General features: G+C 42.8%; 2 protein-coding genes across 5 annotated transcripts in view; one reads left to right on the top strand and one right to left on the bottom strand.

Moving 5' to 3' along the window:
* Positions 1–23,987, top strand: part of SYNDIG1 (synapse differentiation inducing 1) — a 223,959-nt gene that overhangs the window by 193,898 nt on the left and 6,074 nt on the right. For 2 of the 4 annotated variants that reach the window (XM_033095214.1, XM_033095215.1), the window contains exon 5: positions 18,216–20,563. The exons of 1 other annotated variant lie outside the window; for it this stretch is intronic. In XM_033095214.1, the coding sequence (XP_032951105.1) occupies positions 18,216–18,374 (159 nt within the window). In that variant the 3' untranslated portion in view covers positions 18,375–20,563. Of the gene's footprint in view, positions 1–18,215; positions 20,564–23,987 lie in introns of those variants that run through there. One more of the 4 variants, XM_033095216.1, reaches the window with a different exon arrangement.
* On the bottom strand, positions 14,961–15,721 carry LOC117016120 (V-type proton ATPase subunit e 1-like). The gene has a single exon (XM_033095219.1). It carries the CDS (start codon positions 15,719–15,721, stop codon positions 15,476–15,478), a length of 246 nt encoding a protein of 81 aa, XP_032951110.1. The 3' UTR covers positions 14,961–15,475.

The raw sequence follows: 23,987 nt of genomic DNA, 5'->3' as shown, positions 1-23,987 counted from the left end.
CCGAATTTAGAGAGGTATATCTTCAGATCCCAACTGGCCATCAGATCCTCTTCATGAAACCTCTTGTTAACCTAGAAAACTCCAGCAAAATGTGGGATCCCCTAGCTTCCTGTCACAGGGGAGAGCCTTCTCAAATGAAATGCTAATATCCCTTGATGTGATACATACCACGTTGTTAAAGCCCTAAATTTCAAATCAAGGAAAGGAGAAGACACATATTCCAGAAACAAAACCAAAAGACAAAAAGCAGAACAGATGCTTCCCCATCAGGCACCATCCAGAGATCCAGCACCAGAGAGGGCAGCTCTCAGAAGGAAAGGTGTCTCAGGGACTGGGTGGGGCAGGGAGGCTATAACTTTCTTCCTACAAAGTTGGCTGGGTGTAGACCACCCCAGTTCCCATTGAGGTTCCCTCATCCCCCAGAAAAACCTCTCAACTCCCTATAGACTCTCTGTAGTTAGAACTCTCTGGGTACAATCCAGGACCATCATGGAAGCATCTTCGAAACTGCTGAGACCCTGAGGGGTTAAATGCTTTGACCAAGGCAACAGCTAGTTAATGGCCAAGCTGGAACTAACACCTGATTATCCAGAGTGTCAGAGAGAGTGTATTCTTTAACCTTACAGGGATCTCAAAACGTAAATGCTAAAGGGTCCCCTAAGGAAAGCAGGCACTGCTCATGCCTTACTCACAGCAGAAAAGCCACCGGTACAACCCAGCACCACTAATTTGTACCAAAGCCAAGCACCTCAGTGACAGTGCAGAATGAGAGGGTCAGACAGTGACATAGAACCCAGATGCAGCCAGGACTTGCAAGCCAGCTCCCATGCAAAGGGGGAGATTTGGGTACTAAGGCCTGCTGCCTGGGCAGACAGGGAAGGCTGGCAGAATTGGCAGACAGGTCACACTTCACCCAGTGAAAACTTTGGCCAAAGTGTTGGACACTGACCAAAATGCTGAAAGCCTCAACTGGCACCCAGCTCATGGCTGCTCACCAAAAGAAGCAGGGCTTCTAGGCAAGGTGATTTTTTGAACCTTGGGAGGCAAAACCTGGCCTCACTTCACATGACACAGAAATGTGAGTGAATTGCAGAGGGTTTGTCAAAGGTCTTGCGTTGCCATGACAACACCATACTTGAGAGAGGTAGCCCTCCCTATTCTCCGTGGGAAGATCAGGATGAAAAGGGAACAAATAGATACTGTATGGGGTGAGGAAAGTTTGAAAGGCTACAGAGCAGAACCCTGACTCACAAGCGAGGAGATTATCCCTATCTTTCTACTGCTGGTGTGAAACTGGATTTTTAACAGAAGGGACAGTAACTGACAAACATTCAAATATATTCAGAGCAGCAATATGATAGAAGGTAACAATAGAATTGGTATGTTTTGTTTGGTGTTTTGGTTTTTTTAAATTAAAGTATATTGGGGTGACAATTGTTAGTAAAGTTTGCATATTTTTTAAATGTGCTACTGGATGACAATCTGTGGATGCAATTGCAACTGAAAATAAACCAACCGACTTCAAAATGATTCTTGAGACATCATCAAAATAGTGGTGTTAGGTGAGCCTCTGAAAATATATACCCTGGAATTTACAACAAATTGAACAACTATAACTCCACAAAAGACTCCCTGCACAACAGACAGGCAAGACAAAGCCTGAATTCTGTCTGCTGTGCAGACAGAACTGAATTCACCTACAGGTGGGCAAATTGCACTAGCAGGGGAAGAGGGATGGGAGAAGTGCAGAGACGGGGCCACGCGGGCGCAGGATGCAGACCTAGCTCAGTGCTCCAAGACTGCTGCGTCCCGGAACCACTGCAGCTGTGAGAGAGGGAAGAATTTGGACTGCTAGGGCTCCGTTTATGGCCCACAGGGGTGAGGGGACAGCATATAACACAGCTGAACCCAAACCTCATGGAGGAGATCTCAGAGGAAAGACTGAGGGAAGAAGGCTGAAAACGGTGGTTAAAGCCCTCACTGCCCTAGAGAATGAAAGCTTTAGGCACTGAGACTAGCCACCCCCTCCCTAACTTCCCAGAGCTCGCCCAGCCCCCACCTGCCAGTGCTAGAAGCAGAACAGTAGCAGTGTCAGATCAAAAGAACAGAATACTTGCAGTTCTGAGAACTGTGGTCCACAGACAGAGATTCGCAGTACAACTAGTTCCAGCAAAGGGGAGGGAGCGGTGGAAGCAGTACAGGCTGTGGTGGTGGTCACTGCCATTGCTCTGGGCCACCTCTCACAAGTCACCCCGCCCCTGTCCCCACCTATCTGGGTGGATCCCTGCAGACATAAACAGAACTGTGAAACACATGGGCTCTGAATCTGGTGCAGGAAGAGATTTGGAACTTCAAAAGCTCTCTGCAACCCCACACAGACGCTGCGCCCTATGACACAGGCAAACTGTTAAGAGAGGAGAAGCCTGCTCACAGGGAATATCCCCATTGTCTGAGAAGCTGGAATAGTGCAGAGAAAACATAACACCACAGTGTGTGAGAAACAAAGACTGCAGTAAGAGAGAAAATAAAACATTCTACAAACACATACTGGAAAACCAAAGAAAGACCTCTTCCTATCAACCTGTTGCAGAACCCACTCCTGTAGATGTCTAGGAAGAGAAATAATAAATCAGTAATTGCCATGAATAACCAAAGCAACAAGACAACTTAGAAAAAAAGTGAAAACATCTCCAGAAAATCAACTTAAAGATATGGAAATATGTGACTTAAACGACAGAGAATTCAAGATTGCACTTAGGAAAAAACTCAACAAGATGCAAGAAAACACAGAAAGCCAGTTTAATGAACTCAGAAACACAATCAAAGAACAACATGAACATTTTACCAAGATATTGAAATTTTAAAAAAGAACCAAAAAGAATTTCTGGAGATTAAGAACTCAATAGAAGAAATTAAGAATGAAATAGCCAGCTTAGGAAGTAGAGTTGACCAGATGGAAGAAAGAATCAATGACATCGAAGATAGAAACCTGGAAATGCCACAGATGGAAGAAGAAAGAGACTTGAGACTTAAGAGAAATGAAAGAACTCTACAAGAACTTTCTGACTCCATCAGAAAGAGCAATATAAGAATAATGGGCATACCAGCAGGAGAAGAAAGAGAGAAGGGAACAGAAAGTATATTCTAACAAATAGTCGATGAGAATTTCACAAACTTGTAGAAACAACTGGATCCTCGAATCCAAGAAGCAAATACCTCAACCCCAACAGGCCTTCTCCAAGGCACATTGTATGGAAGCTCTCAAAAATCAACGACAAAGAGAGAACCCTCAAGGCAGCCAGGAAAAAGACAGTAACCTACAAAGGAAAGCCTATTAGATTATCATCAGATTTCTCAGCAGAAACTCTACAAGCCAGGAGGGAGTGGAACCAAATAGTCAAACTATTGAAAGAGAGAAATTATGAGCCAAGAATAATGTACCCAGCAAAGATATCCTTTAGATATGAAGGAGGAATAAAGACCTTTCCAGACATACAGAAGCTGAGGGAATTTTCTAACACATGACAAGCACTATAAGAAATACTGAAGGAGGCTATTCGACCACCATCAAGAGGGACAATTTGTGGCAACCAAAACATAAAAAAGGGGAGAGTAAAGGCCTGAACCGGAACATGGGAATGGAGAAAGTAAGTGTGCTGAAGAAAATGGAATACTCTAAATATCACACTTTTATTTACATAAACTTAATGGTAACCACTCAAATAAAATCCAGAACTGAAATATATACTGTAATAAAAGAAGAAACAGAGGGAAACATGATAGAATCACACAACACAGATATAAGAGACATATCAATAATCACCCTAAATGTAAATGGACTGAACTCACCAATAAAAAGGCACAGAGTGCAGATTGGATCAAAAAAACTAAACCCAACCATATGCTATCTCAAAGAGACACATCTCAGCTACAAGGACAAGCATAGACTCAAAGTGAAAGGGTGGAAATTGACACTCCAAACAAATGGTACCCAGAGAAAATCAGATGTAGCCATAATGATATCAGATGAAACAGACTTCAGGGTGAAAAAGATAACAAGAGACAAAGATGGACATTTCAAAATGGTAAAGGAGACTATACAACAAGAAGACATAACAGTCATCAATATTTATGTCCCCAATCAGGGAGCACCGAAATATACCAAGCAGCTACTAACAGAACTAAAGGGAGAAATTGACCCAAACACAATTATACTAGGAGACTTAAATACATCATTGACAGCTATGGATAGATCATCCAAACAGAAAATAAATAACGAAATAACAGCCCTAACTGACCCATTAGGTGAAATGGACAAATGACATTTATGGAGAACTTCATCCTAAAACATCAGATTATACATTTGTTTCTAGTGTACGTGGAACATTCTCAAGGATAGACCATATATTGGGACATAAAACTAGCCTCAACACACTTAAGAAGATTGAAATCATACCAAGCATATTCTCTGATCACAAGGCTTTGAAATTAGATATCAACTGCAAAAAGAAAGCATGAAAAACCACAAATACGTGGAGATTAAACAACATACTTTTAAAGAACAACCAGGTCAAAGAAGAAATTAGAGGAGAGATCAAAAGGTACATAGAAACAAATGAGAATGAAAATACATCTTACCAAAATTTTTGGGATGCAGCAAAAGCAGTTTTAACAGGGAAATTCATATCATTACAGGCCTATCTCAAGAAACAAGAAAAATCACAAATAAATAACCTCAAGTTACACCTTAAAGAACTAGAAAAAGAAGAACAAATGAAACCCAGGTCAGCAGAAGAAAGGACATAATAAAAATCAGAGCAGAACTAAATGAAATGGAGACTAAAAGACAATAGAAAAAATTAACGTGACAAAGAGCTGGTTCTTTGAAAAGATTAACAAAGCCTTGGCTAGGCTCACTAAGATAAAAAGAGAGAAGACACTAATTAACAAAATCAGAAATGAAAAAGGGGAAGTTATCACGGATGCCACAGAAATACACAGGATCATCCAAGAATACTATGAAGGATATGCCACCAAATTCAATAACCTAGAAGAAATGGACAAGTTCTTAGAAACATATAGCCTTCCTAGGCTGAACCATGAAGAACTGGAAAATCTAAACAGACCAATCACCAGTAACGAAATTGAATCAGTCATCCAAAACCTTCCCAAAAGCAAAAGTCCGGGACCAGATGGCTTCACTAGTGAATTCTACCAAACTTTCAAAGAGGATCTAATACCAATCCGGCTCAAACTCTTCCAAAAAATTGAAGAAGAGACAGTACTCCCTAACTCATTTTATGAGGCCAACATTACCCTGATACCAAAACCTGGTAAGGACAACACAAAAAAGAAAACTACAGACCAATATCTCTGATGAAAACATCCTAATGCAAAAATCCTAAACAAAATTCTAGCAAATCGAATGCAACAATGCATTAAAAAAATTATTCATCACGACCCAGTGGGGTTCATCCCGGGGCACAAGGATGGTTCATCATCCACAAATACATCAATGTGATACATCACGTAAACAAAATAAAGGACAAAAATCATATGATTATATCAATGGATGCAGAAAAAGCATTTGACAAGATACAACATCCATTTATGATTAAAACACTTAATAAAATAGTATAGAAGGAGAATACCTTAACATAGGAAAGGCCATAAATGACAAACCCTCAGCTAATCTCATAATTAACAGTGAAAAACTGAAGCCCTTTACTCTACGTTCAGGAACACGACAGGGCTGTCCCCTATCACCTCTGCTTTTCAAAATGGTGTTGGAAGTCCTCACCAGAGCAATCAGGCAAGAGAAAGAATTAAAAGGCATCCAAATTGGGAATGAAGAAGTTAAATTGTCACTCCTTGCAGATGATATGATGCCATGTATAGAAAACCCAAAAGACTCCACCAAAAAGCTATTAGAAATAATTAATGAATACAGTAAACATGCTGGCTACAAAATCAATGTACTAAATTCCTTGCATTCCTATATGATAACAATGAAATCTCAGAAAAAGAAATAAAAAAAAAAAAACAATTCCTTTTGCAGTTGCAACAAAAAGAATAAAATACCTAAAAATAATCTTAACCAAGGATGTGAAAGACCTAAATGCTGAAAACTATAAGGCATTTTTGAAAGAAACTGAAGAAGACACAAAGAAATGGAAAGACATTCCATGCTCATGGATTGGAAAAATCAACAAAGTTAAAATGGTCATATTACCCAAAGCAATATACAGATTTAATGTAATCCCCATCAAAATCCCAATGGCATTTTAAAGAAATAGAACAAAAAATCATCAGATTTGTATGGAACCACAAAAGACCCCGAATAGCCAAAGCAATCCTAAGAAGAAAGAACAATGCCGGAGGTATCATACTCCCTGACTTTAGCTTGTACTGCAGGGCAACAATAATCAAAACAGCATGGTATTGGCAGAAAATAAGACACATAAAACAATGGAATAGAATTGAGAACTCAGAAATAAAACCATATAAATATGGACAGATTATTTTTGACAAAGAAGCAAAAAACATGCGATGGAGAAAAGACAGCCTCTTCAATAATCGGTGGTGGGAGAATTGGAAAACCACGCGGAAAAGAATGAAACTGGACTGCTATCTGTCACCATATACCAAAATTAATTCAAAATAGATGAAAGACTTAAGCATAAGACCTGAAACAATAAGCTGCATAGAAGAAAACATAGGTACTAAATTTATAGACCTTGGGTTCAAAGAGCATTTTATGAATTTGACTCCAAAGGCAATGGAAGTAAAAGCTGAAATATATTAATGGGACTATATCAAACTTAAAAACTTCTGCACAGCAAAAGAAACCATCAACAAAATAAAAAGGCAACCAACTGAATGGGAGAAGATTTTTGCAAATAGTGCCTCCATAAGGGACTAATATCCAAAATATAAAAGGACCTCATGCAACTCAACAACAAAAAACAAACAACCCATTTGAAAAATGGGCAGACGACCTGAAGAGACATTTCTCCCAAGAGGACATACAAATGGCAAATAGACATATTAAAAAATGCACATCACTAATCATCAGAGAAATGCAAATAAAAATCACAATGAGATATCACCTCACCCCAGTTAGAATGTCTATCAACAAGACAAATAGTAACATGTGTTGGAGAGGCTGTGGAGAAAAAGGAACCCTCATACACTGTTGGTGGGAATGCAGACTGGTGCAGCCTCTATGGAAGGAAGTGTGGAGGTTCCTCAAAAAATTAAAAATAGAATTACTGTATGGCCCAGCAATCCCACTCCTAGGTATCTACCCAAAAAATCCGAAAACATTTATCCATAAAGACATGTGTGCTCCAATGTTCATTGCAGCTTTGTTTCCGGTGGCCAAGACATGGAAACAACCAAAATGTCCTTTGATAGATGAATGAATAAAGAAGTTATGGTATATATACACAATGGAATACTATTCGGCGGTAAGAAAAGATGATATAGGAATATTTGTGACAACATGGATGGATCTTGAGAGTATAATGCTAAGCGAAATAAGTCAGACAGAAAAAGCAGAGAACCATATAATTTCACTGATATGTGGTATATAAACCAAAAACAACAAAAGAACAAAACAAACAAATGAGAAACAAAAACTCATAGACACAGACAATAGTTTAGTGTTTACCAGAGTGTAAGGGGCGTGGGGGGTGGTAGATGAGGGTAAGGAAGGATCAAATATATGGTGATGGAAGGAGAAGTGACTCTGGGTGGTGAACACACAATGGGATTTATAGATGATGTAATACAGAATCGTGCATCAGAAATCTATGTAACGTTACTAACAATTGTCACCCCAATAAACTTTAATTAATTAATTAATTAATTAATTAATTAATAATAAATAAAGATTTCAAAAGTTCCACCTTAGGTATGTAAATTTGACTTAATTACTCTCCAAACTAGTCATTTCTGATCATGAAAACCTGAGACAAATGATCTTTACATATGTGTAAGGAACATTCTCTCTTCTGATAGCATGTTCCTGTGACATGGTGGTTTGTTGTGGTGGCTGCCCCAACCTCAAGAGGCATGACCAGTGGTACACATGGTCACTGACCTCACAGTTTTATCCAGTGGATCATGGTTCTGGTGGTGGTGATTTTAGACAAAGCATGTAGGTACTGATTGTATTTGCTCTGTTTATATGATTTTCATTTCTTCAGTTTAAATAACACTTCACTCGGGGGAAAGGAAGTCACTTGTTTTCATGAGCTTTAGCACTAATGTTTTACTTTTGGATTTTCTTTACAACATTGTTAATTATATTCCCCAAACTGTATTTCATATCTTCATGACTTTTTTTTTAATTAAAGTTTATTGGGGTGACAATTCTTAGTGAAGTTACATAGATTTCAGGTGTACAATTCTGTATTACATCATCTATAAATCCCATTGTGTCTTCACCACGCAGAGTCAGTTCTCCTTCCATCACCATATATTTTATCCCCTTTATCCTCATCTCCCACCCCACACCCCCCTTACCCTCTGATAACCACTAAACTGTGGTCTATGAGTTTTTGTTTCTCATTTGTTTGGAAACAACCAAAATGTCCTTCGATAGATAAATGGATAAAGAAGTTGTGGTATATATACACAATGGAATACTATTCGGCGGTAAGAAAAGATGAAATAGGACCATTTGTGACAACATGGATGGATCTTGAGATTATAATGCTAAGCAAAATAAGTCAGACAGAAAAAGCAGAGAACCATATGATTTCACTGATATGTGGTGTATAAACCAAAAACAACAAAAGAACAAAACAAACCCATGACTATTTTGTGTCTACTGATTTGCTCTTTCCAATCCCTTCACCTTCTCCCCATCCCCTCCCCTCTTTCAAATAGCAACCAACAGTTTGTTTGTTTTTCTATATCTCTGAGTCTATATCTGTTTTGTTTGCTCATTTATTCTGTTATTTAGAGTCCAAATATAAGTGAGATCACATGGTATTCGTCTGTCTCAGTCTGGCCTATTTCACTTAGCATAATATTCTCAAGGGCCATCCATGTTGTTGCTGATGGTAAGATTTCACTTTTTTCTTAATAGTCAAGTAATACTCCATTGTGTAAATGTACCACAGTTTCTTTGTTCAATCGTCTATTGATGGGAATTTGGGTTGTTTCCATATCTTGGCTATTGTGAACAGCGCTGCAATAGCATAAGGGTGCATATATTTTTTTTGAATTAGTGCTTTGGATTTCTTTGGATAGATAGCCAAGAGTGGGATTACTGGGTCATGAGGTATTTCCATTTTCAATTTTTTGAGGTATTTTCATACTGTTTTCCATGGTGCCAGTTGGGCACTGGATTTATCAAGGGGATCACTTCATAGATTGTGTAGATGCATGACCAATGTGCTGTACAACTGAAGCTGAAGTAGAATAACATTGTATGCCAACTATATGTAAATACACACACACACACACACACACACACACACACCCCTACATGGTGTGATAATTAAGTTGTTGAACTTTTTGCAGCGATATTGTTAAACTAACCTTTTTTGATATCAGAGGGATTATTCATTACAAATTTGTAGCAACTGGACAAACAGTTAACCAAGTTTACTATTTGGAAATGCTGATTAGGCTGCATGAAAAAGTTAGAGGACCTGAACTTTTTGCCAACAATTCATGGCTCCTGCATCACGGCAATGCACCAGCTCACACGGCACTGTCTGTGAGGGAGTTTTTAGCCAGTAAAAAAATAACTGTATTGGAACACCCTCCCTACTCATCTGATCCAGCCCCCAACGACTTCTTTCTTTACCCGAAGATAAAGGAAATATTGAAAGGAAGACATTTTGATGACATCCAGGACATCAAGGGTAATTTGCGGACTGCTCTGATGGCCATTCCAGAAAGAATTCCAAAATTGCTTTGAAGGGTGGACTAAGTGCTAGTGTCACATCATAGCTTCTCAAGGGGAGTAATTCGATGGTGACTGTACTGATATTCAGCAATGAGATATGTAGCACTTTGCCTAGATTGAGTTCGTGAACTTAATTGTCTGATATATATATACACACACACACACACACACACACACATATATATATTATTCATTCACAGGAGTTGGAGTATAACATAAGGAAGACAGTCAATGGTATTGTAACAGTTATATAATATGTCAGAGGGGTAGCAGCTTGGAGGAGGGGGGTTATCACTTTGTGATGGATGTAAATGTCTAGCTAGTATGTTGCCTTGTACACCTGAAACTAATAAAAAATTAAATTAAATTAAAAAATGAAAATTGGGTTTTCTATGTGTCTTTGCAACCAGTTAAGTGAGGGTAGTTATATAAAGAACCAGAGTGTACATTCAGTGTTTCATTTTGAAATGTGCCAGTGGGTTTAAAGGATATTTCCGCTGTCCAGGCGGTGTCTGAGCCCTGCACTCAGCGAGCCTCCTGGAGCCTGAGCGTTTCTTGTTTTCTGACCACTGATTCCTATTTTCTGATTCTGAGCCATGTATCTCCCTTCCCTGTGATTCACTCCAAGAAGATTTCACGAGGATGGAAGTCATGGCTTTCTGATCTCACTGGGCTCCCACAGGCACACAGAAGTTGTAGCTGGGTGCTGCTCAGGACCTAGCCAATCTCCTGCACTTTTTTTTTGCTGAGCAAAAAGCCCCCTCAAAAGAAAGTAACACACTTCACTGGTGACCCATGGGCAAAAGGGCAGGGAAGAAATATCCAACCACAAGGGAGAGGGTCCCTGCCCAAAGGGGGACAGGTGCTCTCCTGCCATGTTCAGAGCATGAATGGGACTGCATACTAGGTGAGAGGCTGGCTGGTGTCACACGCAGTCACCTCCCTTCCATCCAAAGCACTGACCCTCGTGTTTCTGCCTTCGTGGCAACAGAGGCAGTACTGAGAGAAAGCTGTTGATGGGCAACCTGCCTTTTGAACCCAAGTTCTAGACGGAGGTATAGCACTTAGCTTAGTTTTAAGAGCCTGAATTTCTCACTCCCCTGATGGTTGGCACCAATTTGATTCTGCTCTGGCGGGAGGATATGTCTACTATGACACTAGGTGTGTGTCCCGTGGTTTCAAAGGAGTTTATAGTCACCCTGGAAAGCAAGAGAAGTCTCTGTGAGCACCAACCTAGTCACAGCCCATAAAGGGGCCCCCAGAAGCAGAACCCTAGATTGTGTGGAAACAGGTCATCTGTCTACGAGGGCACTGTAGGTGGACTGCAGACAAGAGGGCCATGAGGAAGGAGAGGAATGTTTGTGAACAGGTGTGACCTGCCCCTCCCCTATTCAGGCAGCTGTGCTGAGCAAGCATATGTGCATAGGGACCCTGATGCTCCTGCCTCAGCTGGTAATGCCATGACGATGTCAAAGTGATTGCAGCCCAGGCCGCTCTGAGCCCAAGTAGAGAAGCTCCCAAATTCCTGACCCTTACAAACTGGTAGAGACGTAAGTACTTATTCTTGTTTTAAGCCACAAAATTAGAGATGCTGTGTTTCTCAGCAGTGGATGATGAACACATCCTTCAGGAGAGAGCAGGCTGTCTAAATTAGGTGAAGGACACCAGTGAGCCTCTCACCAGGCTGCTCCAGGGCAGTCCTCAGGGAGCCCTCTCCAAATGGAGAGCCTTTTCACAACTGATTCAAGCATTTATAACAAGCCATAACTGCAGTCAGGAAATAGACGGTCTGCCCCAATTAGATCATTTGAGGAGGGTTTATTTACAAATGCAGTGGAGGGGGGGGGGTCGTTAGCCCAAGAGACAGTGCAGTGGCTGGAGCAAGGAGCACTGAGAGCACAGGAGGGAGGCTTAGGAGAAGCTGGAGGAGGGGTCATTCCTGGGGCCTCAATGGTTGATGAGACCAGCCCTCTCCTCCTGTGTCTGACAGGGGCCATCCAGTGGTACTCAGGGAGTAGCCAGAGACCTGGCAGTGGAGCCTGGGTCAGCCTCTCAGCCACAGGTAGGTGACCATGGGAAGGAGTCTGGAGGGCAGAGGACAGGCGACAATGGGAGAGACCCCCCTGACTGGGCCTGCCAGATGCCCAGGTCATGGTAAGAGCTTCACATGGACCTCATTTTATCCTCACAGCCACCTGTGGGGTCCACAGGTGTGCAGATGGGGATACTAAGTCTCAGACTCCCTAGTCCCCTTTTGAAATCAGTGGAGTATTTGAAGTAAAGTCTCACACAGTCCTCAATGAAGCCTTGGCTGGGAACACCTGTGCCCTCACAATGGGAGGGGATTTAAGGGTGAGATATGGATGACAAGATGGGTCCTTGTGGGTCCAGGTTCAGGGTCAGAAGGCCATAGGCTGCTCTGCAGGGCATGGGAACCATAGCGGGCACTCAGGGGCAATGTGAACATGTCTGCCTTTGGAAATATCTGTCTCTGGCAGCATTTAGAGGGAGCGAGAGGAATGCGGACAAGGCAGGAGGAAGGGGACCCTTTAATAAGCCCAAGACCATATAAAATACATTGCTTAATTGTCTCAGAACAAAGTGTGAAAGTGAGATTAAGTCTTCCATTTTCTTTGCCTCATATCACCTCCTAGAACTGAAGGCATTTTCCCAGGAGGACCAACTAGGATAAAGGACCAGGCTTCCACCTGCAGGGAGAATTGACCCTTCATAAATAGGTGTTAGCCTGATACTGCCATTAGAAAAGAGGGATCAGGAGGTTATATAATCCTTGGGGCCATAAACCAGTCAAGAGAGAATGGGGTTTGGAGATAACACTCCATAAGTTGAAAATAAAACTGGGAGAGCCATGGGTCTGGGCCGCTTCCCTTCCTGCAAACTATAATTTCATGTGTGACATGCAGCTTATGTGCAGGAGTCAAAGTGGTACCTCCAAGGAAGCTGAGCTTATAGACATCCAACTCACCCAGCTTCCTTCCCACCCATCATGAGCCTGCTGAAGTGAAAGGTGATTCTGTCAGAAATACAGGAGTCACCAGAATCTTCTCCACGTGGGTAGATCTATGGCTTCCTCCCTGCAAAGTCATGGTTCTCATCCTAGTTTGCCTAGACTGTCCCAACCTAGCACAGCAAGTCCCACGTCCTGGGAAACCAGGACTGTTGGCCACCTTGATTTTACCCTTGCCTGTACGTTAGAATCACCAAAGAGGTTGAAAGGCAGAGAAGACCCAGTCTGAGCCCAGAGCTTCTGACTTACCTGGCCTGGGGTGTGGCCTGGGCATTGGGAGTTTTCAAAGCTCCCCAGGGATTTGAATGTCCACCAGATTCAAGAAGTCCTGTTACAAGCTATCTGACAATACAGTTGGTGCTGAGCAGACCCATGGATACCCTGGGGTCCAGTTTCTCAGTGTGCTTGCTGAACATTCACTACATGAGGAGACGAGTCTAGGTCTCCAATTAGGACAAGCAAATGACATCTGTTCATTCCAGCCAAGAATAACCTGTGATGTCCTCTGGCCCCTGCCAGCAGATGCTGGCTTGGCTCTGTTTCTTAGTACCTTTTCTCTTTGTCTCCCTATACAGCAGGCAGAGTAGCTTGGAACACAGCCATATGGTGAAACCAGAGAGCCTGGCTGACCCTCTTCTTATAAAAATGCACGTGCATGCAGTCTTGCCTTCAGAATCAGAGGTTCAAAGACCCATGGACCTAGGGAAAAAGCTCCTGCCCTCATGCACAACAAGAAAACTGGTCCCAAAAGCCTGGAGTTTTAGTCCTGAAGTTGTCAGGGTGGAAACATTTCTCCAAGTCTGCACCCTCTCAATGGAAGGAGCAAGCTGTTTTATAACACTGTGATAGATTTTCTAAAACAAAGGAAGCATGTCAGGGATCACATGTTAGACCTTGGTGTCCAGTCAGTATGTAGCATGTAAAGAGCAGTGCTGCCTCACAGAGCTTCTGTGACATGCAGATGTTGAGTAACATGACTGAAAGAAGACTGCTTACCAATGAGTCTTTATCTCTTTACGGTTTCTGACACATCTCAGCTGATAGTGTCTCTAACACAACAAAATTCCTGGGTCTCTGTTGAACAATCTCCCTACAACCAAACGAAAATACAGATCAAAGTCCCTCAGCTATGAGAGCAAAAAAAAGAGTAATTCCCAAGCAGACACTTGGCTCCTGGGGATGAGAGCACCAGCACTGTATGTGCTCAGAACCCACAGATGGGTATGGGGCAGGGGTCTGTGGAGTTGAGCCAAAGCTCAGGTTAAGATTTCCCAGTGCCCTGCGTTCCTCACAAAGGCCATCAGAGAAACCAGGAGCATGCACTTGGGGGCAGATACCACTTGGGGGATTTGAAGGGAGCTGATATTCAATCAAAAAAAAAAAAAAAAAAAAAAAACTGGTGTAGCAATACTTATACCATACAAAATAGACTAAAACAAAGGCTGTACCAAGAGACAAAGAAGGACCCAGAAATCCCACTTCTGGGATTTATCTGAAGAAACTGAAAATGCTACTTTGAGGAGACATGTGCATTTATACGTCCATTGCAACATTGTTTACAATGGCCAAGATGTGGAGGCAGCCTGGGTGTCTGTCGATGGATGAATGGACAAAGAGAAGGTAGTACATATATACATTGGAATATTGCTTGGCCATTCAAAGGAATGGCTTCTTGCCATTTGCTGTGTGGATATGTTAGACAGAGAAAGACAGATGCAATGTGATTTTGCTTGTATGTGGAATCTAAAGAACAAAATAAACAAACAAAACAGAATGAAACTTGTAGATATAGAGAACATTTTGATGGTTGCCAGATGGGAGGGGGTTGGGGTGGGGTGGGTGAAGATGGGGAAGGGATTAAGAAGTACAAAGTGGTAGTTACAAAATAGTCATGGGGGTGTAAAATAAAATATAGGAAATATAGTCAATAATATGGTAATAACCATGTATGGTGCTAGGTGAGTACCGGATTAGTCAAGGGGATCACTTCTTTTTTTTTTCCCCATAGAAAGCAGAAAAATAATTTATTCCAAAAGATGGCAGAAATAAGAAATTCATCCCGAAAATATACTTTGGTGTAATTCTGTTGGGACAGATCTTCCCTTGAACTTGTTCTCCTACTGGCTGCTGCACTGGACTCTCAGTGTCTTGTGACAGCTTTGACACACTTCGCTGATTCCCATGTTGAGAAGGCAGGAGCCATCTTCAAATCCACAGGTTCCAAGGAGAGAGTGACGTTTCTTAGAAGAGTAGCACCTTCCATCTTAGAAGAGCGCATAAACATTTTATGGCATCAGCACAGTGTAGATTAAGGAGGCACGTATTTCATCAAAGTGTAAAAAAGGTGAGAGGAAAAAAAGACTGCATTGTAGAATGAGATATTCAAATGTGGTGTGGATGTTTAAGGCAGCTGATGGCCAAAAACAGGTGAGTCGAGGAAGGTGGGTGGGTTTGGAGGTGATTCTGCATTTAGAGTTCTCTTCGTGACCTCAATGACTGAGCGCCGGAGTGGGTCCTCTTCCTCAAGGCCAGTGATGCTTGAGATACCAGATGGTTTCATTTTTCAACTGTGGTCCAAAGAGAGGGTTGAGTTGAGCCAGAATTGCAATTAACCAAAAGAGATAGCAGCAAACTGAACGGGTCACCAACATGCTTATGATAACTCTACGGTTGGGACCCTGAGGGATGAACCAGGGCACCAGGAAGCCCACGATGCCCCAGAACACACTCATCACTATGAGAGGCACCGTGAGGCCCTTGAACGCCATAGTAGCCACCGGAGCTCCCAGCCCCTGCACCACCACCTCACTTTGGTCCCACCCAGAAGTCCACTTCTTAAATTATATAAATATCTAATCACTATGCTGTACACCTGAAATTAATATAAAATAATGTCTAATGTCAAATGTAATTGAAAATTTTAAAAAGGTGAAGGGGAATAAAAGGTTCAAATTTCCAGGTATAACACAAATAAATCATGGGGATATAATGTACAGCATAGAGAATATAGTTAGTAATATTGTGATAGCATGGATGGTGTCAGATGGTTGCTAGACTTATCATGGTGATCACTTCTTTAGGTATATAAATGCTGAATAACTATGGTGTACACAGGAAGCTAATATAATATTGTACATTAGCTATATTTTAATAAAAATCTTAATAAAAATGTTTAGTGAGTTCCTGCCCTCCTCCCAGAGCATAAGCTCAGGCTTCAGGCAGAACATATGGACAAGTGAGATGTGGACCTGTTTCTGGAGGTGACTCACCATTGAGCAGGGAAGGCAGCCACTAAAGGGCATTACTAAAATGCATGAACTCTGATGAGATAGGTCAGGTCTCTGAGACACAGGAGGCCCCTGTAGGGGCCTGAGTCCAGGGGTAAGGAATGAGAAGTGGCCACACTGACTTCCTCTCTGTATCTCTGCATTGCTCCTGCAGCAGAAGCCAGTGATGGTGACAAGGATAGTGCTAATGGCAGAGATAGCAGCAAATTCCATTCTAATGAGGGTGGATGCTTGAAGGACAGGTATTTATAGTGAATTATGTCCTAGGACCTTAGAGTGTGGGAGTGCTGCTAGATAAAATTAAACTCAGCTAATTAAGACTTAATTAATTAATTATTTAAGTACTACTGTCCTAGGAGGCTTCCCATTCTGCAACCCCTTAGCCCTGCTTCATTGAAAATTGGTGGTGGTGGTGAACACACAATGTGATATATAGATGATGTATTACAGAATTGTATGCCTGAAAGCTATATAACTTTACTAGCAATTGTCACCCCAATGAACTTCAATTAAAAAAAAAATTGTTGATGGTTAGCTTCCAAACTCGTTTCCAAGCCAAAAAAAAAAAAAAAAAATGGGGAAGGAAGTCACAGAAACTGGCCTTTGAGATTCAGAAATTGGGGAAAAGAGAGGGAGGCCACAAAGCAGACCAGAGTCCCTTCTCAACCCGACACAGCTTCAAACCTCGTAAGATCGGGTCAGGACCGCAGAGAATGGAAAATAATTCCATGAGTCCTCTTGGAGTCTCATACTTTGTGGTCCATTGCAAAGGCCTTGGTGTTTTTAATTTAAATAAAAAATATACTGATTCCCACACCTGCCTACACAAAGTAGAAATACTACTAGCGACATGTGGAAATGAGATCCGGCCAGAATCTGGTTCCTGGAGATGGGCCAGAGAGAGTTAGGACATTCTACTAGGGCAATAGGCTCTGCTTTTATCTGACCACCCGTGTGGCGTTATTGCCCTCAGCATCACATGGCACTTCTGGAAGCTATGCACCCTAGCAGCCTTTGTCCTCATCTGCCAGATGAGCCACCGTTTTATTGGATATTCCCTCCATGATGGTCACAGCTGAATCACACGACCCTTTCCACACTCCCGGTTTTATTTTCCTAATCTCATTTGTAGAGTGGGACAAGGAAGGAAGGGGTTGAGGATGGGATATGGATCTGTCAGAAAATACCAAATAAGATATAGCATCCAAAACCTCCTCATTCTTGCAACCTCGTGAACCCCAGAAACATGAATCTTATTAAACCAACACCTTGTTATGTAAGTGAGCAACCAGAAATCTAGGTATTAGTCTTACATCAAATCATTTTCCTGATAGATGAAGTGTACCAGTGCTAGCTATGTCAGGGAGGGATATGGTCAGGAGAGCATTATTCCAGGGCCACCAGCTGAAGAGTATAGTCTCAAGTTCCTGCTATCGATTTAATGATCTCATGCCACAGTTTCTTCCCTGGGAAATGAGAACCATAATATCTTTCCCCACACTCTTACTATACTGTAAAGATTAAATAAGTGTGAACATACTTTAAAATTTTTAGTGTTATCCAAATGAAAGGAAGTGTCATTTTGGGTAGAAAGAAGGGCACTGGAGGTGTAATACCTATACCATCCTAGGCATACTGGTGCTCTAGCCTCCAAGCCTCACCCCGGTGGTGCTCAGCTGGGTTACTGCCAACCATGGGTGTTTCTTTGGGGCTCTTTTGTGTTTCTTTGTGCTTTGAGTGCCTTGCCGTAGGGAAGCAGTAATAAGCAACACCTGCCTATTCCTTCCCTGCCAGTTAGAGAGAACTGCTATTAACAGCTGGGAGCTTGTACAGTTCCCCTTGGCAAGTCCTTTCTCTCTGGAATCAGTTAAGTTCAAGATTGGAAGGGAGCCAGAGGTGAGCCCTACACTCACTTTATTTGTTCTGACTTGCTCATCTTGACTTTCTTCTCCCCCCTTCCTTTCCAACTCTACAGACGAACAAAGCCGTGGCCAAGGGGGACTTCCACCAGGCTGGCAACAGTTCTCGGCGAGCGCTGTTCCTGGCTGTGCTCTCCATTACAATTGGAACTGGCATCTATGTGGGCGTGGCTGTGGCCCTCATCGCCTACCTCTCCAAGAACAATCACCTATGATGAGCTTCCTCCGGGTACACAGGGGAAGAACCTGGGACCAGTTGCATGTGGATGCAGAGAAATCAGGGCTGGCAAGAGAGACACATATGTGTGACACTGTATAGCATAAATTATTGCCAAACAACTCCATAACACCCTGAAATTTCTACCCATGGATTTCTTTGGTTTTTACCCTTTAATTTAATTTTCACAGCACTGTGTAGACCATGAAACAAATGGGCACTGCTAACCTTTCCAAGTGGAAGCTCCAGAGATCCTGATCCACGAGACTGTCTCTGGATGGTTTCTGGTAGTTTAATGACAGAGCAGCTCTTTCTGCAGTCTGCCAGTGCCTGTAATACCATAGTGTTAGCAATATACAAACAGTAACAATGTGTTTATTTTTTATGGAGTATGGTGCAATAGGCAGAAGGCAGGGGACATGCCTTCTGGCTGTTTCCATGGTTGACTCCTCTGGCATTCCCTCAGTCCACTCTCCTTCCCTGACCAAGAAGAAAAACAAAACTGCTGGCAGGACCCATGTTGTCACTGGTCTTCAGATAGGTCCATCCCTGAAAGTACAAAGCCAGAATAGCGTGGGACCTGTCCCCAGGCCCAGTCTTTTATTCCCTCCACACTGTCCCCAGCCTAGGAACACCTGCTCTCCCTTGGAACATGTCCAAACACAGCAGCCACCACACAGCAATCTGCAATCTTGGGCCTCATTGATCTAGGGGTGGGGAGCAGGCCACAGTCCTTCCTAAGACTCCTCCCAAAAGGGCCCCAGGCTTTGCTCCAGAACTCAAAGCAAAGGAGCTGTGGATGCCACCTCACCATAAAGAGTTAGCACTCACCTTGGTGATAAGTAGTGGCACTAGTGATCTTAGGAGATGACCATTCTGTCGACTAAATGAATAGGTATTTTCTTGTCATTTTTTTAAAGTGCAACTATTGTTTTATGCTGCTTAAGTTATCAGATGAATGCTGAGAAATAAGTAATCACAGACATTTTAATACCAGTTCTCTGCTGTTTCACGAGTGTTCATTATTTAACAAAAATTATCTTTTAGCTTTTTTGCTTAAGACTTTTCTTTCTGATTAATAACAATTCTTGGGTTTCACTTATAGTTTTTATTTGTTTAAATAATCACAGAGCCACCCAGGACTCAGCTGCTGAAACAGGTCTCCTAAGATGAGAATTAAATCATCTCTGGCTGCTTGAGTTCCACCTTGAATACTGTTACTAAGTATTGTTTTCCTGATACTTTTGGTGGACACTGAGACCATCTCTCTAGGAGAGATTTCACCCCAGCATTTACAGAATTCCTGCTGCTTGGGTCCTAGCTCCAAATTCCTGATTTGATTGATCAGAGGTACAGCCTGGTGGTTCCAGTGTGCGGTACAAGTGTCCTAGAGAAAGCACTCAGGTTTGATCTCCCTCACCCTTGACCTTAAAAACTTAATATTTTGAAAATTACTACCACTGCCTTCCTGGGTCAAGTCCAAGATCCTCTACTATTTGGCTCTAATGGATGCTTCAAAAATGTGCTCTCAAAAGAGTATATGGAAGAAGCCCAAATGTCCCTATAAGAGTCAGAATAACCTGGAGAAGGCATGGATTTGGGATCAGTACTTTCTAGCTCTGTGATCCTGGATAGATGGGTGTACTTCTCTGAACCTCATCTTTAGAAGAGGATGATGAATGAGGCCCACTTCCTAGGATTCTGCTGAGTACATGGACACAGACCCCAGCCACTCGCATGGGTCATGTGAGAAAGGTGGGGTGGTCACCATTATTCCCAGTGTCAAGGTAGTCATCCCACAGCTTGTTTGTGTCCTCCCATCTTTTCAGTGCTATCTCTCAGGGTTTATTCATCAGGAGCCATTGTATGAAATGGACTTCTTTGTATTTGTCCTAAAACAGTTCATTTTACGTTCAAGAGGTGTCCAAAGTTGCATGTTTTTGGATTTGGTTAAGAAGTAGAACCAACCCTGTGTGTCCCATCTTACCATCTCTACCACCACTTCATGGTTGCTCTACCCCAATCCCTCTGTGCCCAGGCATCCTGTCTCCTGCTACACCAACCTCCTATCCTCTCTCAGTCCCTGACTTTGCAGATGGAAAAGCCTCCATTTAAAATATGAGGTGTGATCAAAAAAATACAGTGAATGTTTAAATTAAAAAATTATTATAGTAAAAGACACATTGTCATTAATCCCCCTCAAAAAACTCCCCCTCACTTTGAACGCTCTTATCCCATAATTCTTGCCACTTTCTGAAGCAGTTCTGGAAGTCCTCTTTCATGAGTGTCTTTATTTGTGCTGTCGTGGCTGCTTCAATGTCCTGAATCGATTTAAAATGTTTACCTTTCATGGTCATTTTGACTTCGGGAAAGAGCCAGAAGTCAAATGATGCCAGATACGGTGAATAAGGTGGATGAGGATACACTGTAGTGTTTTTATTTGACAGAAGCAATGTGTGACACCAAGCATTGTCATGATAGAGGATGAATCCATTTGCCCATTTCTCAGGCTATTTTCTACATACATCATTTCTTAAACACTCATAAAGACACTAACAAAAGAGGACTTCCAGAACTGCTTCAGAAAGTAGCAAGAATGATGGGATTACTGTGTTCAAAGCAAGGGGGAATATTTTGAGGGAAGTTCATGGCAATGTGTCTTTTACTGTAATAAACTTTTTTTATTAAAACATTCGCCATAGTTTTGTTTTTTGTTGTTTTTTGTGTTTTTTTTTTTAATCATACTGCATAGCTTAGCCCTGTTTGTACTTTGTGAAGCTCTACCAAGTCCTTCCCAAGGACCATTACCAGAACCATATGTAGTACTATATGGTGTGAATGGTCATATGTGTGTGGTAGGGTCCGGTCCGAACCTGTTAGGACAGCTGAATGAAGCACATGTGGCCCTACCCCTCACTTAATAGGTGGACACAGTGCAGTGCAGTCCTATGACCCGTGGGGAACATGGTTCTATGTCATCTTCAGTGGTTCTGTTCACGACTGCTGCACAGCATAGCAGTCTTCTAAATGTGCCAGGGCTGCCATGTGCCCATAAATTCACATTATCCCAGTTGTCATTGCAGCCACCACCGATGAGGCACCGCCCTGCACAGGCCCTGCACATTATCTCATGTAGTCCCAAGAACTCCAGCGGGTAGGTGACAGAATTGAGATTCAGAGAAGGTAACTTGCCCAGCACCATGCAAGTGGCAGCTGCAGAGCAAGGAGGGAAGCACCAGTCTGGTGTCCCCTCCAGGTAACAAAGCACTACTCATGGAATTTGCTTCCTTGTCCCTCACCATGGCACAGCCTACTCTTCGAGAGCAGCTGATTCCATTCCTGTAAAAACTGTTTACTACAACTATTTTATTGACAGATACAGACCCAGAGCACATGAGTAATTTTCACCTAAGTCATGCACCTGGGAAACAGCAAAGTCAAGATGCATCCCACACCATTGAATCCTAAACCCCATCAGCTGCCTTTTACACCATGTTGCTCAGCTGTGGTTTTTACAAGTAAGAAAAATTTCATCTGAGCCCAGACCCCCTGTCGCCGTGTCAACAACACTCTTAGAGACCTGAAAAGTACTTTGGTTTATGTTTCACAGCATGTCTTTGCCAGCTGGTGGTGGGAGCAATGTGGGGAGTAGGGTGGAAGACCTGAGGAGACTTCCATGGAAAATAAGATCTCAGAAAAGCTGGTCAGGGCATGTCTCATTCCTGTGCACGGTGCTGTCCCTCCCCCACCCTTAAGGGCATCCATGGCTAACCTATCTCTAGCTGCCACAAGGTTCTTCCCTGCCCCTTCTTCAACAGGCGTACTCACTTCACAAGGTGTTCCCCTCTTCACCAGGTTCCCCTCTTCATCAAGTGCCCCCCCACCCTTTTGCCAGGTACTTGCAGTTTCACCAGATGTCCCACTTGCCCAGATAGTCCAACTCTCCCCAATGAACTACAATGGGTCCAAGGAGAACATGGTGAGACAGGCCACATCTGTAGGTCACTGTGCTATCAGCAGCTGCCCAAGGTGCCTGTCATGCAGAGTGCCCTGCAGGGTCTCTGGTCCCGCTCCCCACATAAGAACACAGGACATGGTGAGGCCAAAAAGTAACACCCATGGAGCCATAGATAGGGGAGTCATACTGATATAGTCTCACTGGCGGCTGGGTTGGAGACACAGGAAGCAGGATCCACACGATCTATAACCTGCCGTCTGCTTCTTTGCCAACCAACCAACCCCACTTGCTAACTGCAATCCGTACTTGCTAGCTCAGCCACCATCTTCTTGCTAGCCCCTATTTGCTTCTAGCGTAGCCACAGTAGTTATATTAGTGCCCAATGGCTCACTGGTTACAGCTGACAGCCAACTAGCCACAGCTGATGGCCATCCAATCACAGTTGATGGCCATTTACTACCCAAGTGAGCACCTTTCCATGTGAGGGTGCGAGCCTGGAAACTGCACTCCTGGCTCTGTCCCCACAGTGCCACAGACAGTTGGACCATACAGCTAACTGGGACCAGGGCCCTGAAAATAGCTGAGCAGTGCATTTCTCACACTTAGTCAGTTACCCGGCACCTGCCAAGATGCTAGAGGCCTCCTTCATTAGGAGCAGCCTCTGGCTTTAAAATGCATTAAAAGAACAGCCTTCCCATTAGCCAACAACTGTTACTACCCCCAGATATATGTCAAATGGTTACTGAGCCAAGGCCAAATCTGCCTTAAGCCTCTGGCCTGAGTTTCAGGGCCTGATGCCTGAGGTGGGTTTTTTTGTTCTGTTTAATTAAAGTTTATTGGGGTGACAACTGTACTAAAGTTACATAGGTTTCGGTTGTACAATTATGTAATACATCATTGTCATGCAGGGTGTCAGGCGGGGTCTCTGGTCCCACTCCCCATATAAGAATGCAGGACATGGTGAGGCCATAAAGGAACACCTGTGGAGCCATAGGTAGGGGAGTCATACCACTATATTCTCGCTAACAGCTTGGTTGGAGTCACAGGAAGCAGGAGCCACACTGTCCGCCACCTGCCTTCCTAACTGCAATCCGCGCTTGCCAGCCACCATCTTCTTGCTAGCTCGCATTTTCTGCTAGTGTAGCCACGAGAGTTATACTAGTGGCCAATGGCTCACTGGTTACAGCTGACGGCCAACTAGCCACAGCTGATGGCCATCCAATCACAGTTGATGGCCATTTACTACCTGAGCCAGCACCTTTCCACATGAGGCCGAGAGCCTGGAAACTGCACTCCTGGCTCTGTCCCCACAATCATAAATCTATCACATTGTGTGTTCACCACCCAGAGTCAGTTCCCCTTCCATTACCATATATTTGATCCCTGTTAGCCTCATCTACCACAATCCTCACCCCTTACACTGTGGTAAGCACTAGACTGTTGTCTGTGTCTATGAGTTCAGTTTGTTCATTTGTTTGTCTTCTTCCTTCGTTGTTTTCAGTTTTATATACCACCTATCAATGAAATCCTATGGTTCTCAATTGTTTCTGTCTGACTTATTTCCCTTAGCATAATGATCTCAAGATCCATCCATGTTGTCACAAATGATACTACATCACCTTTTCTCATGGCAGAATAGTATTCCATTGTGTA

Source organism: Rhinolophus ferrumequinum, chromosome 23 (genome assembly GCF_004115265.2).
Source record: "Rhinolophus ferrumequinum isolate MPI-CBG mRhiFer1 chromosome 23, mRhiFer1_v1.p, whole genome shotgun sequence".
Classification (NCBI taxonomy): Eukaryota; Metazoa; Chordata; class Mammalia; order Chiroptera; family Rhinolophidae; genus Rhinolophus; species Rhinolophus ferrumequinum.
The sequence above is the reverse complement of the archived record's forward strand: the minus strand, read 5'-3'. Positions and strand labels throughout refer to the sequence as shown.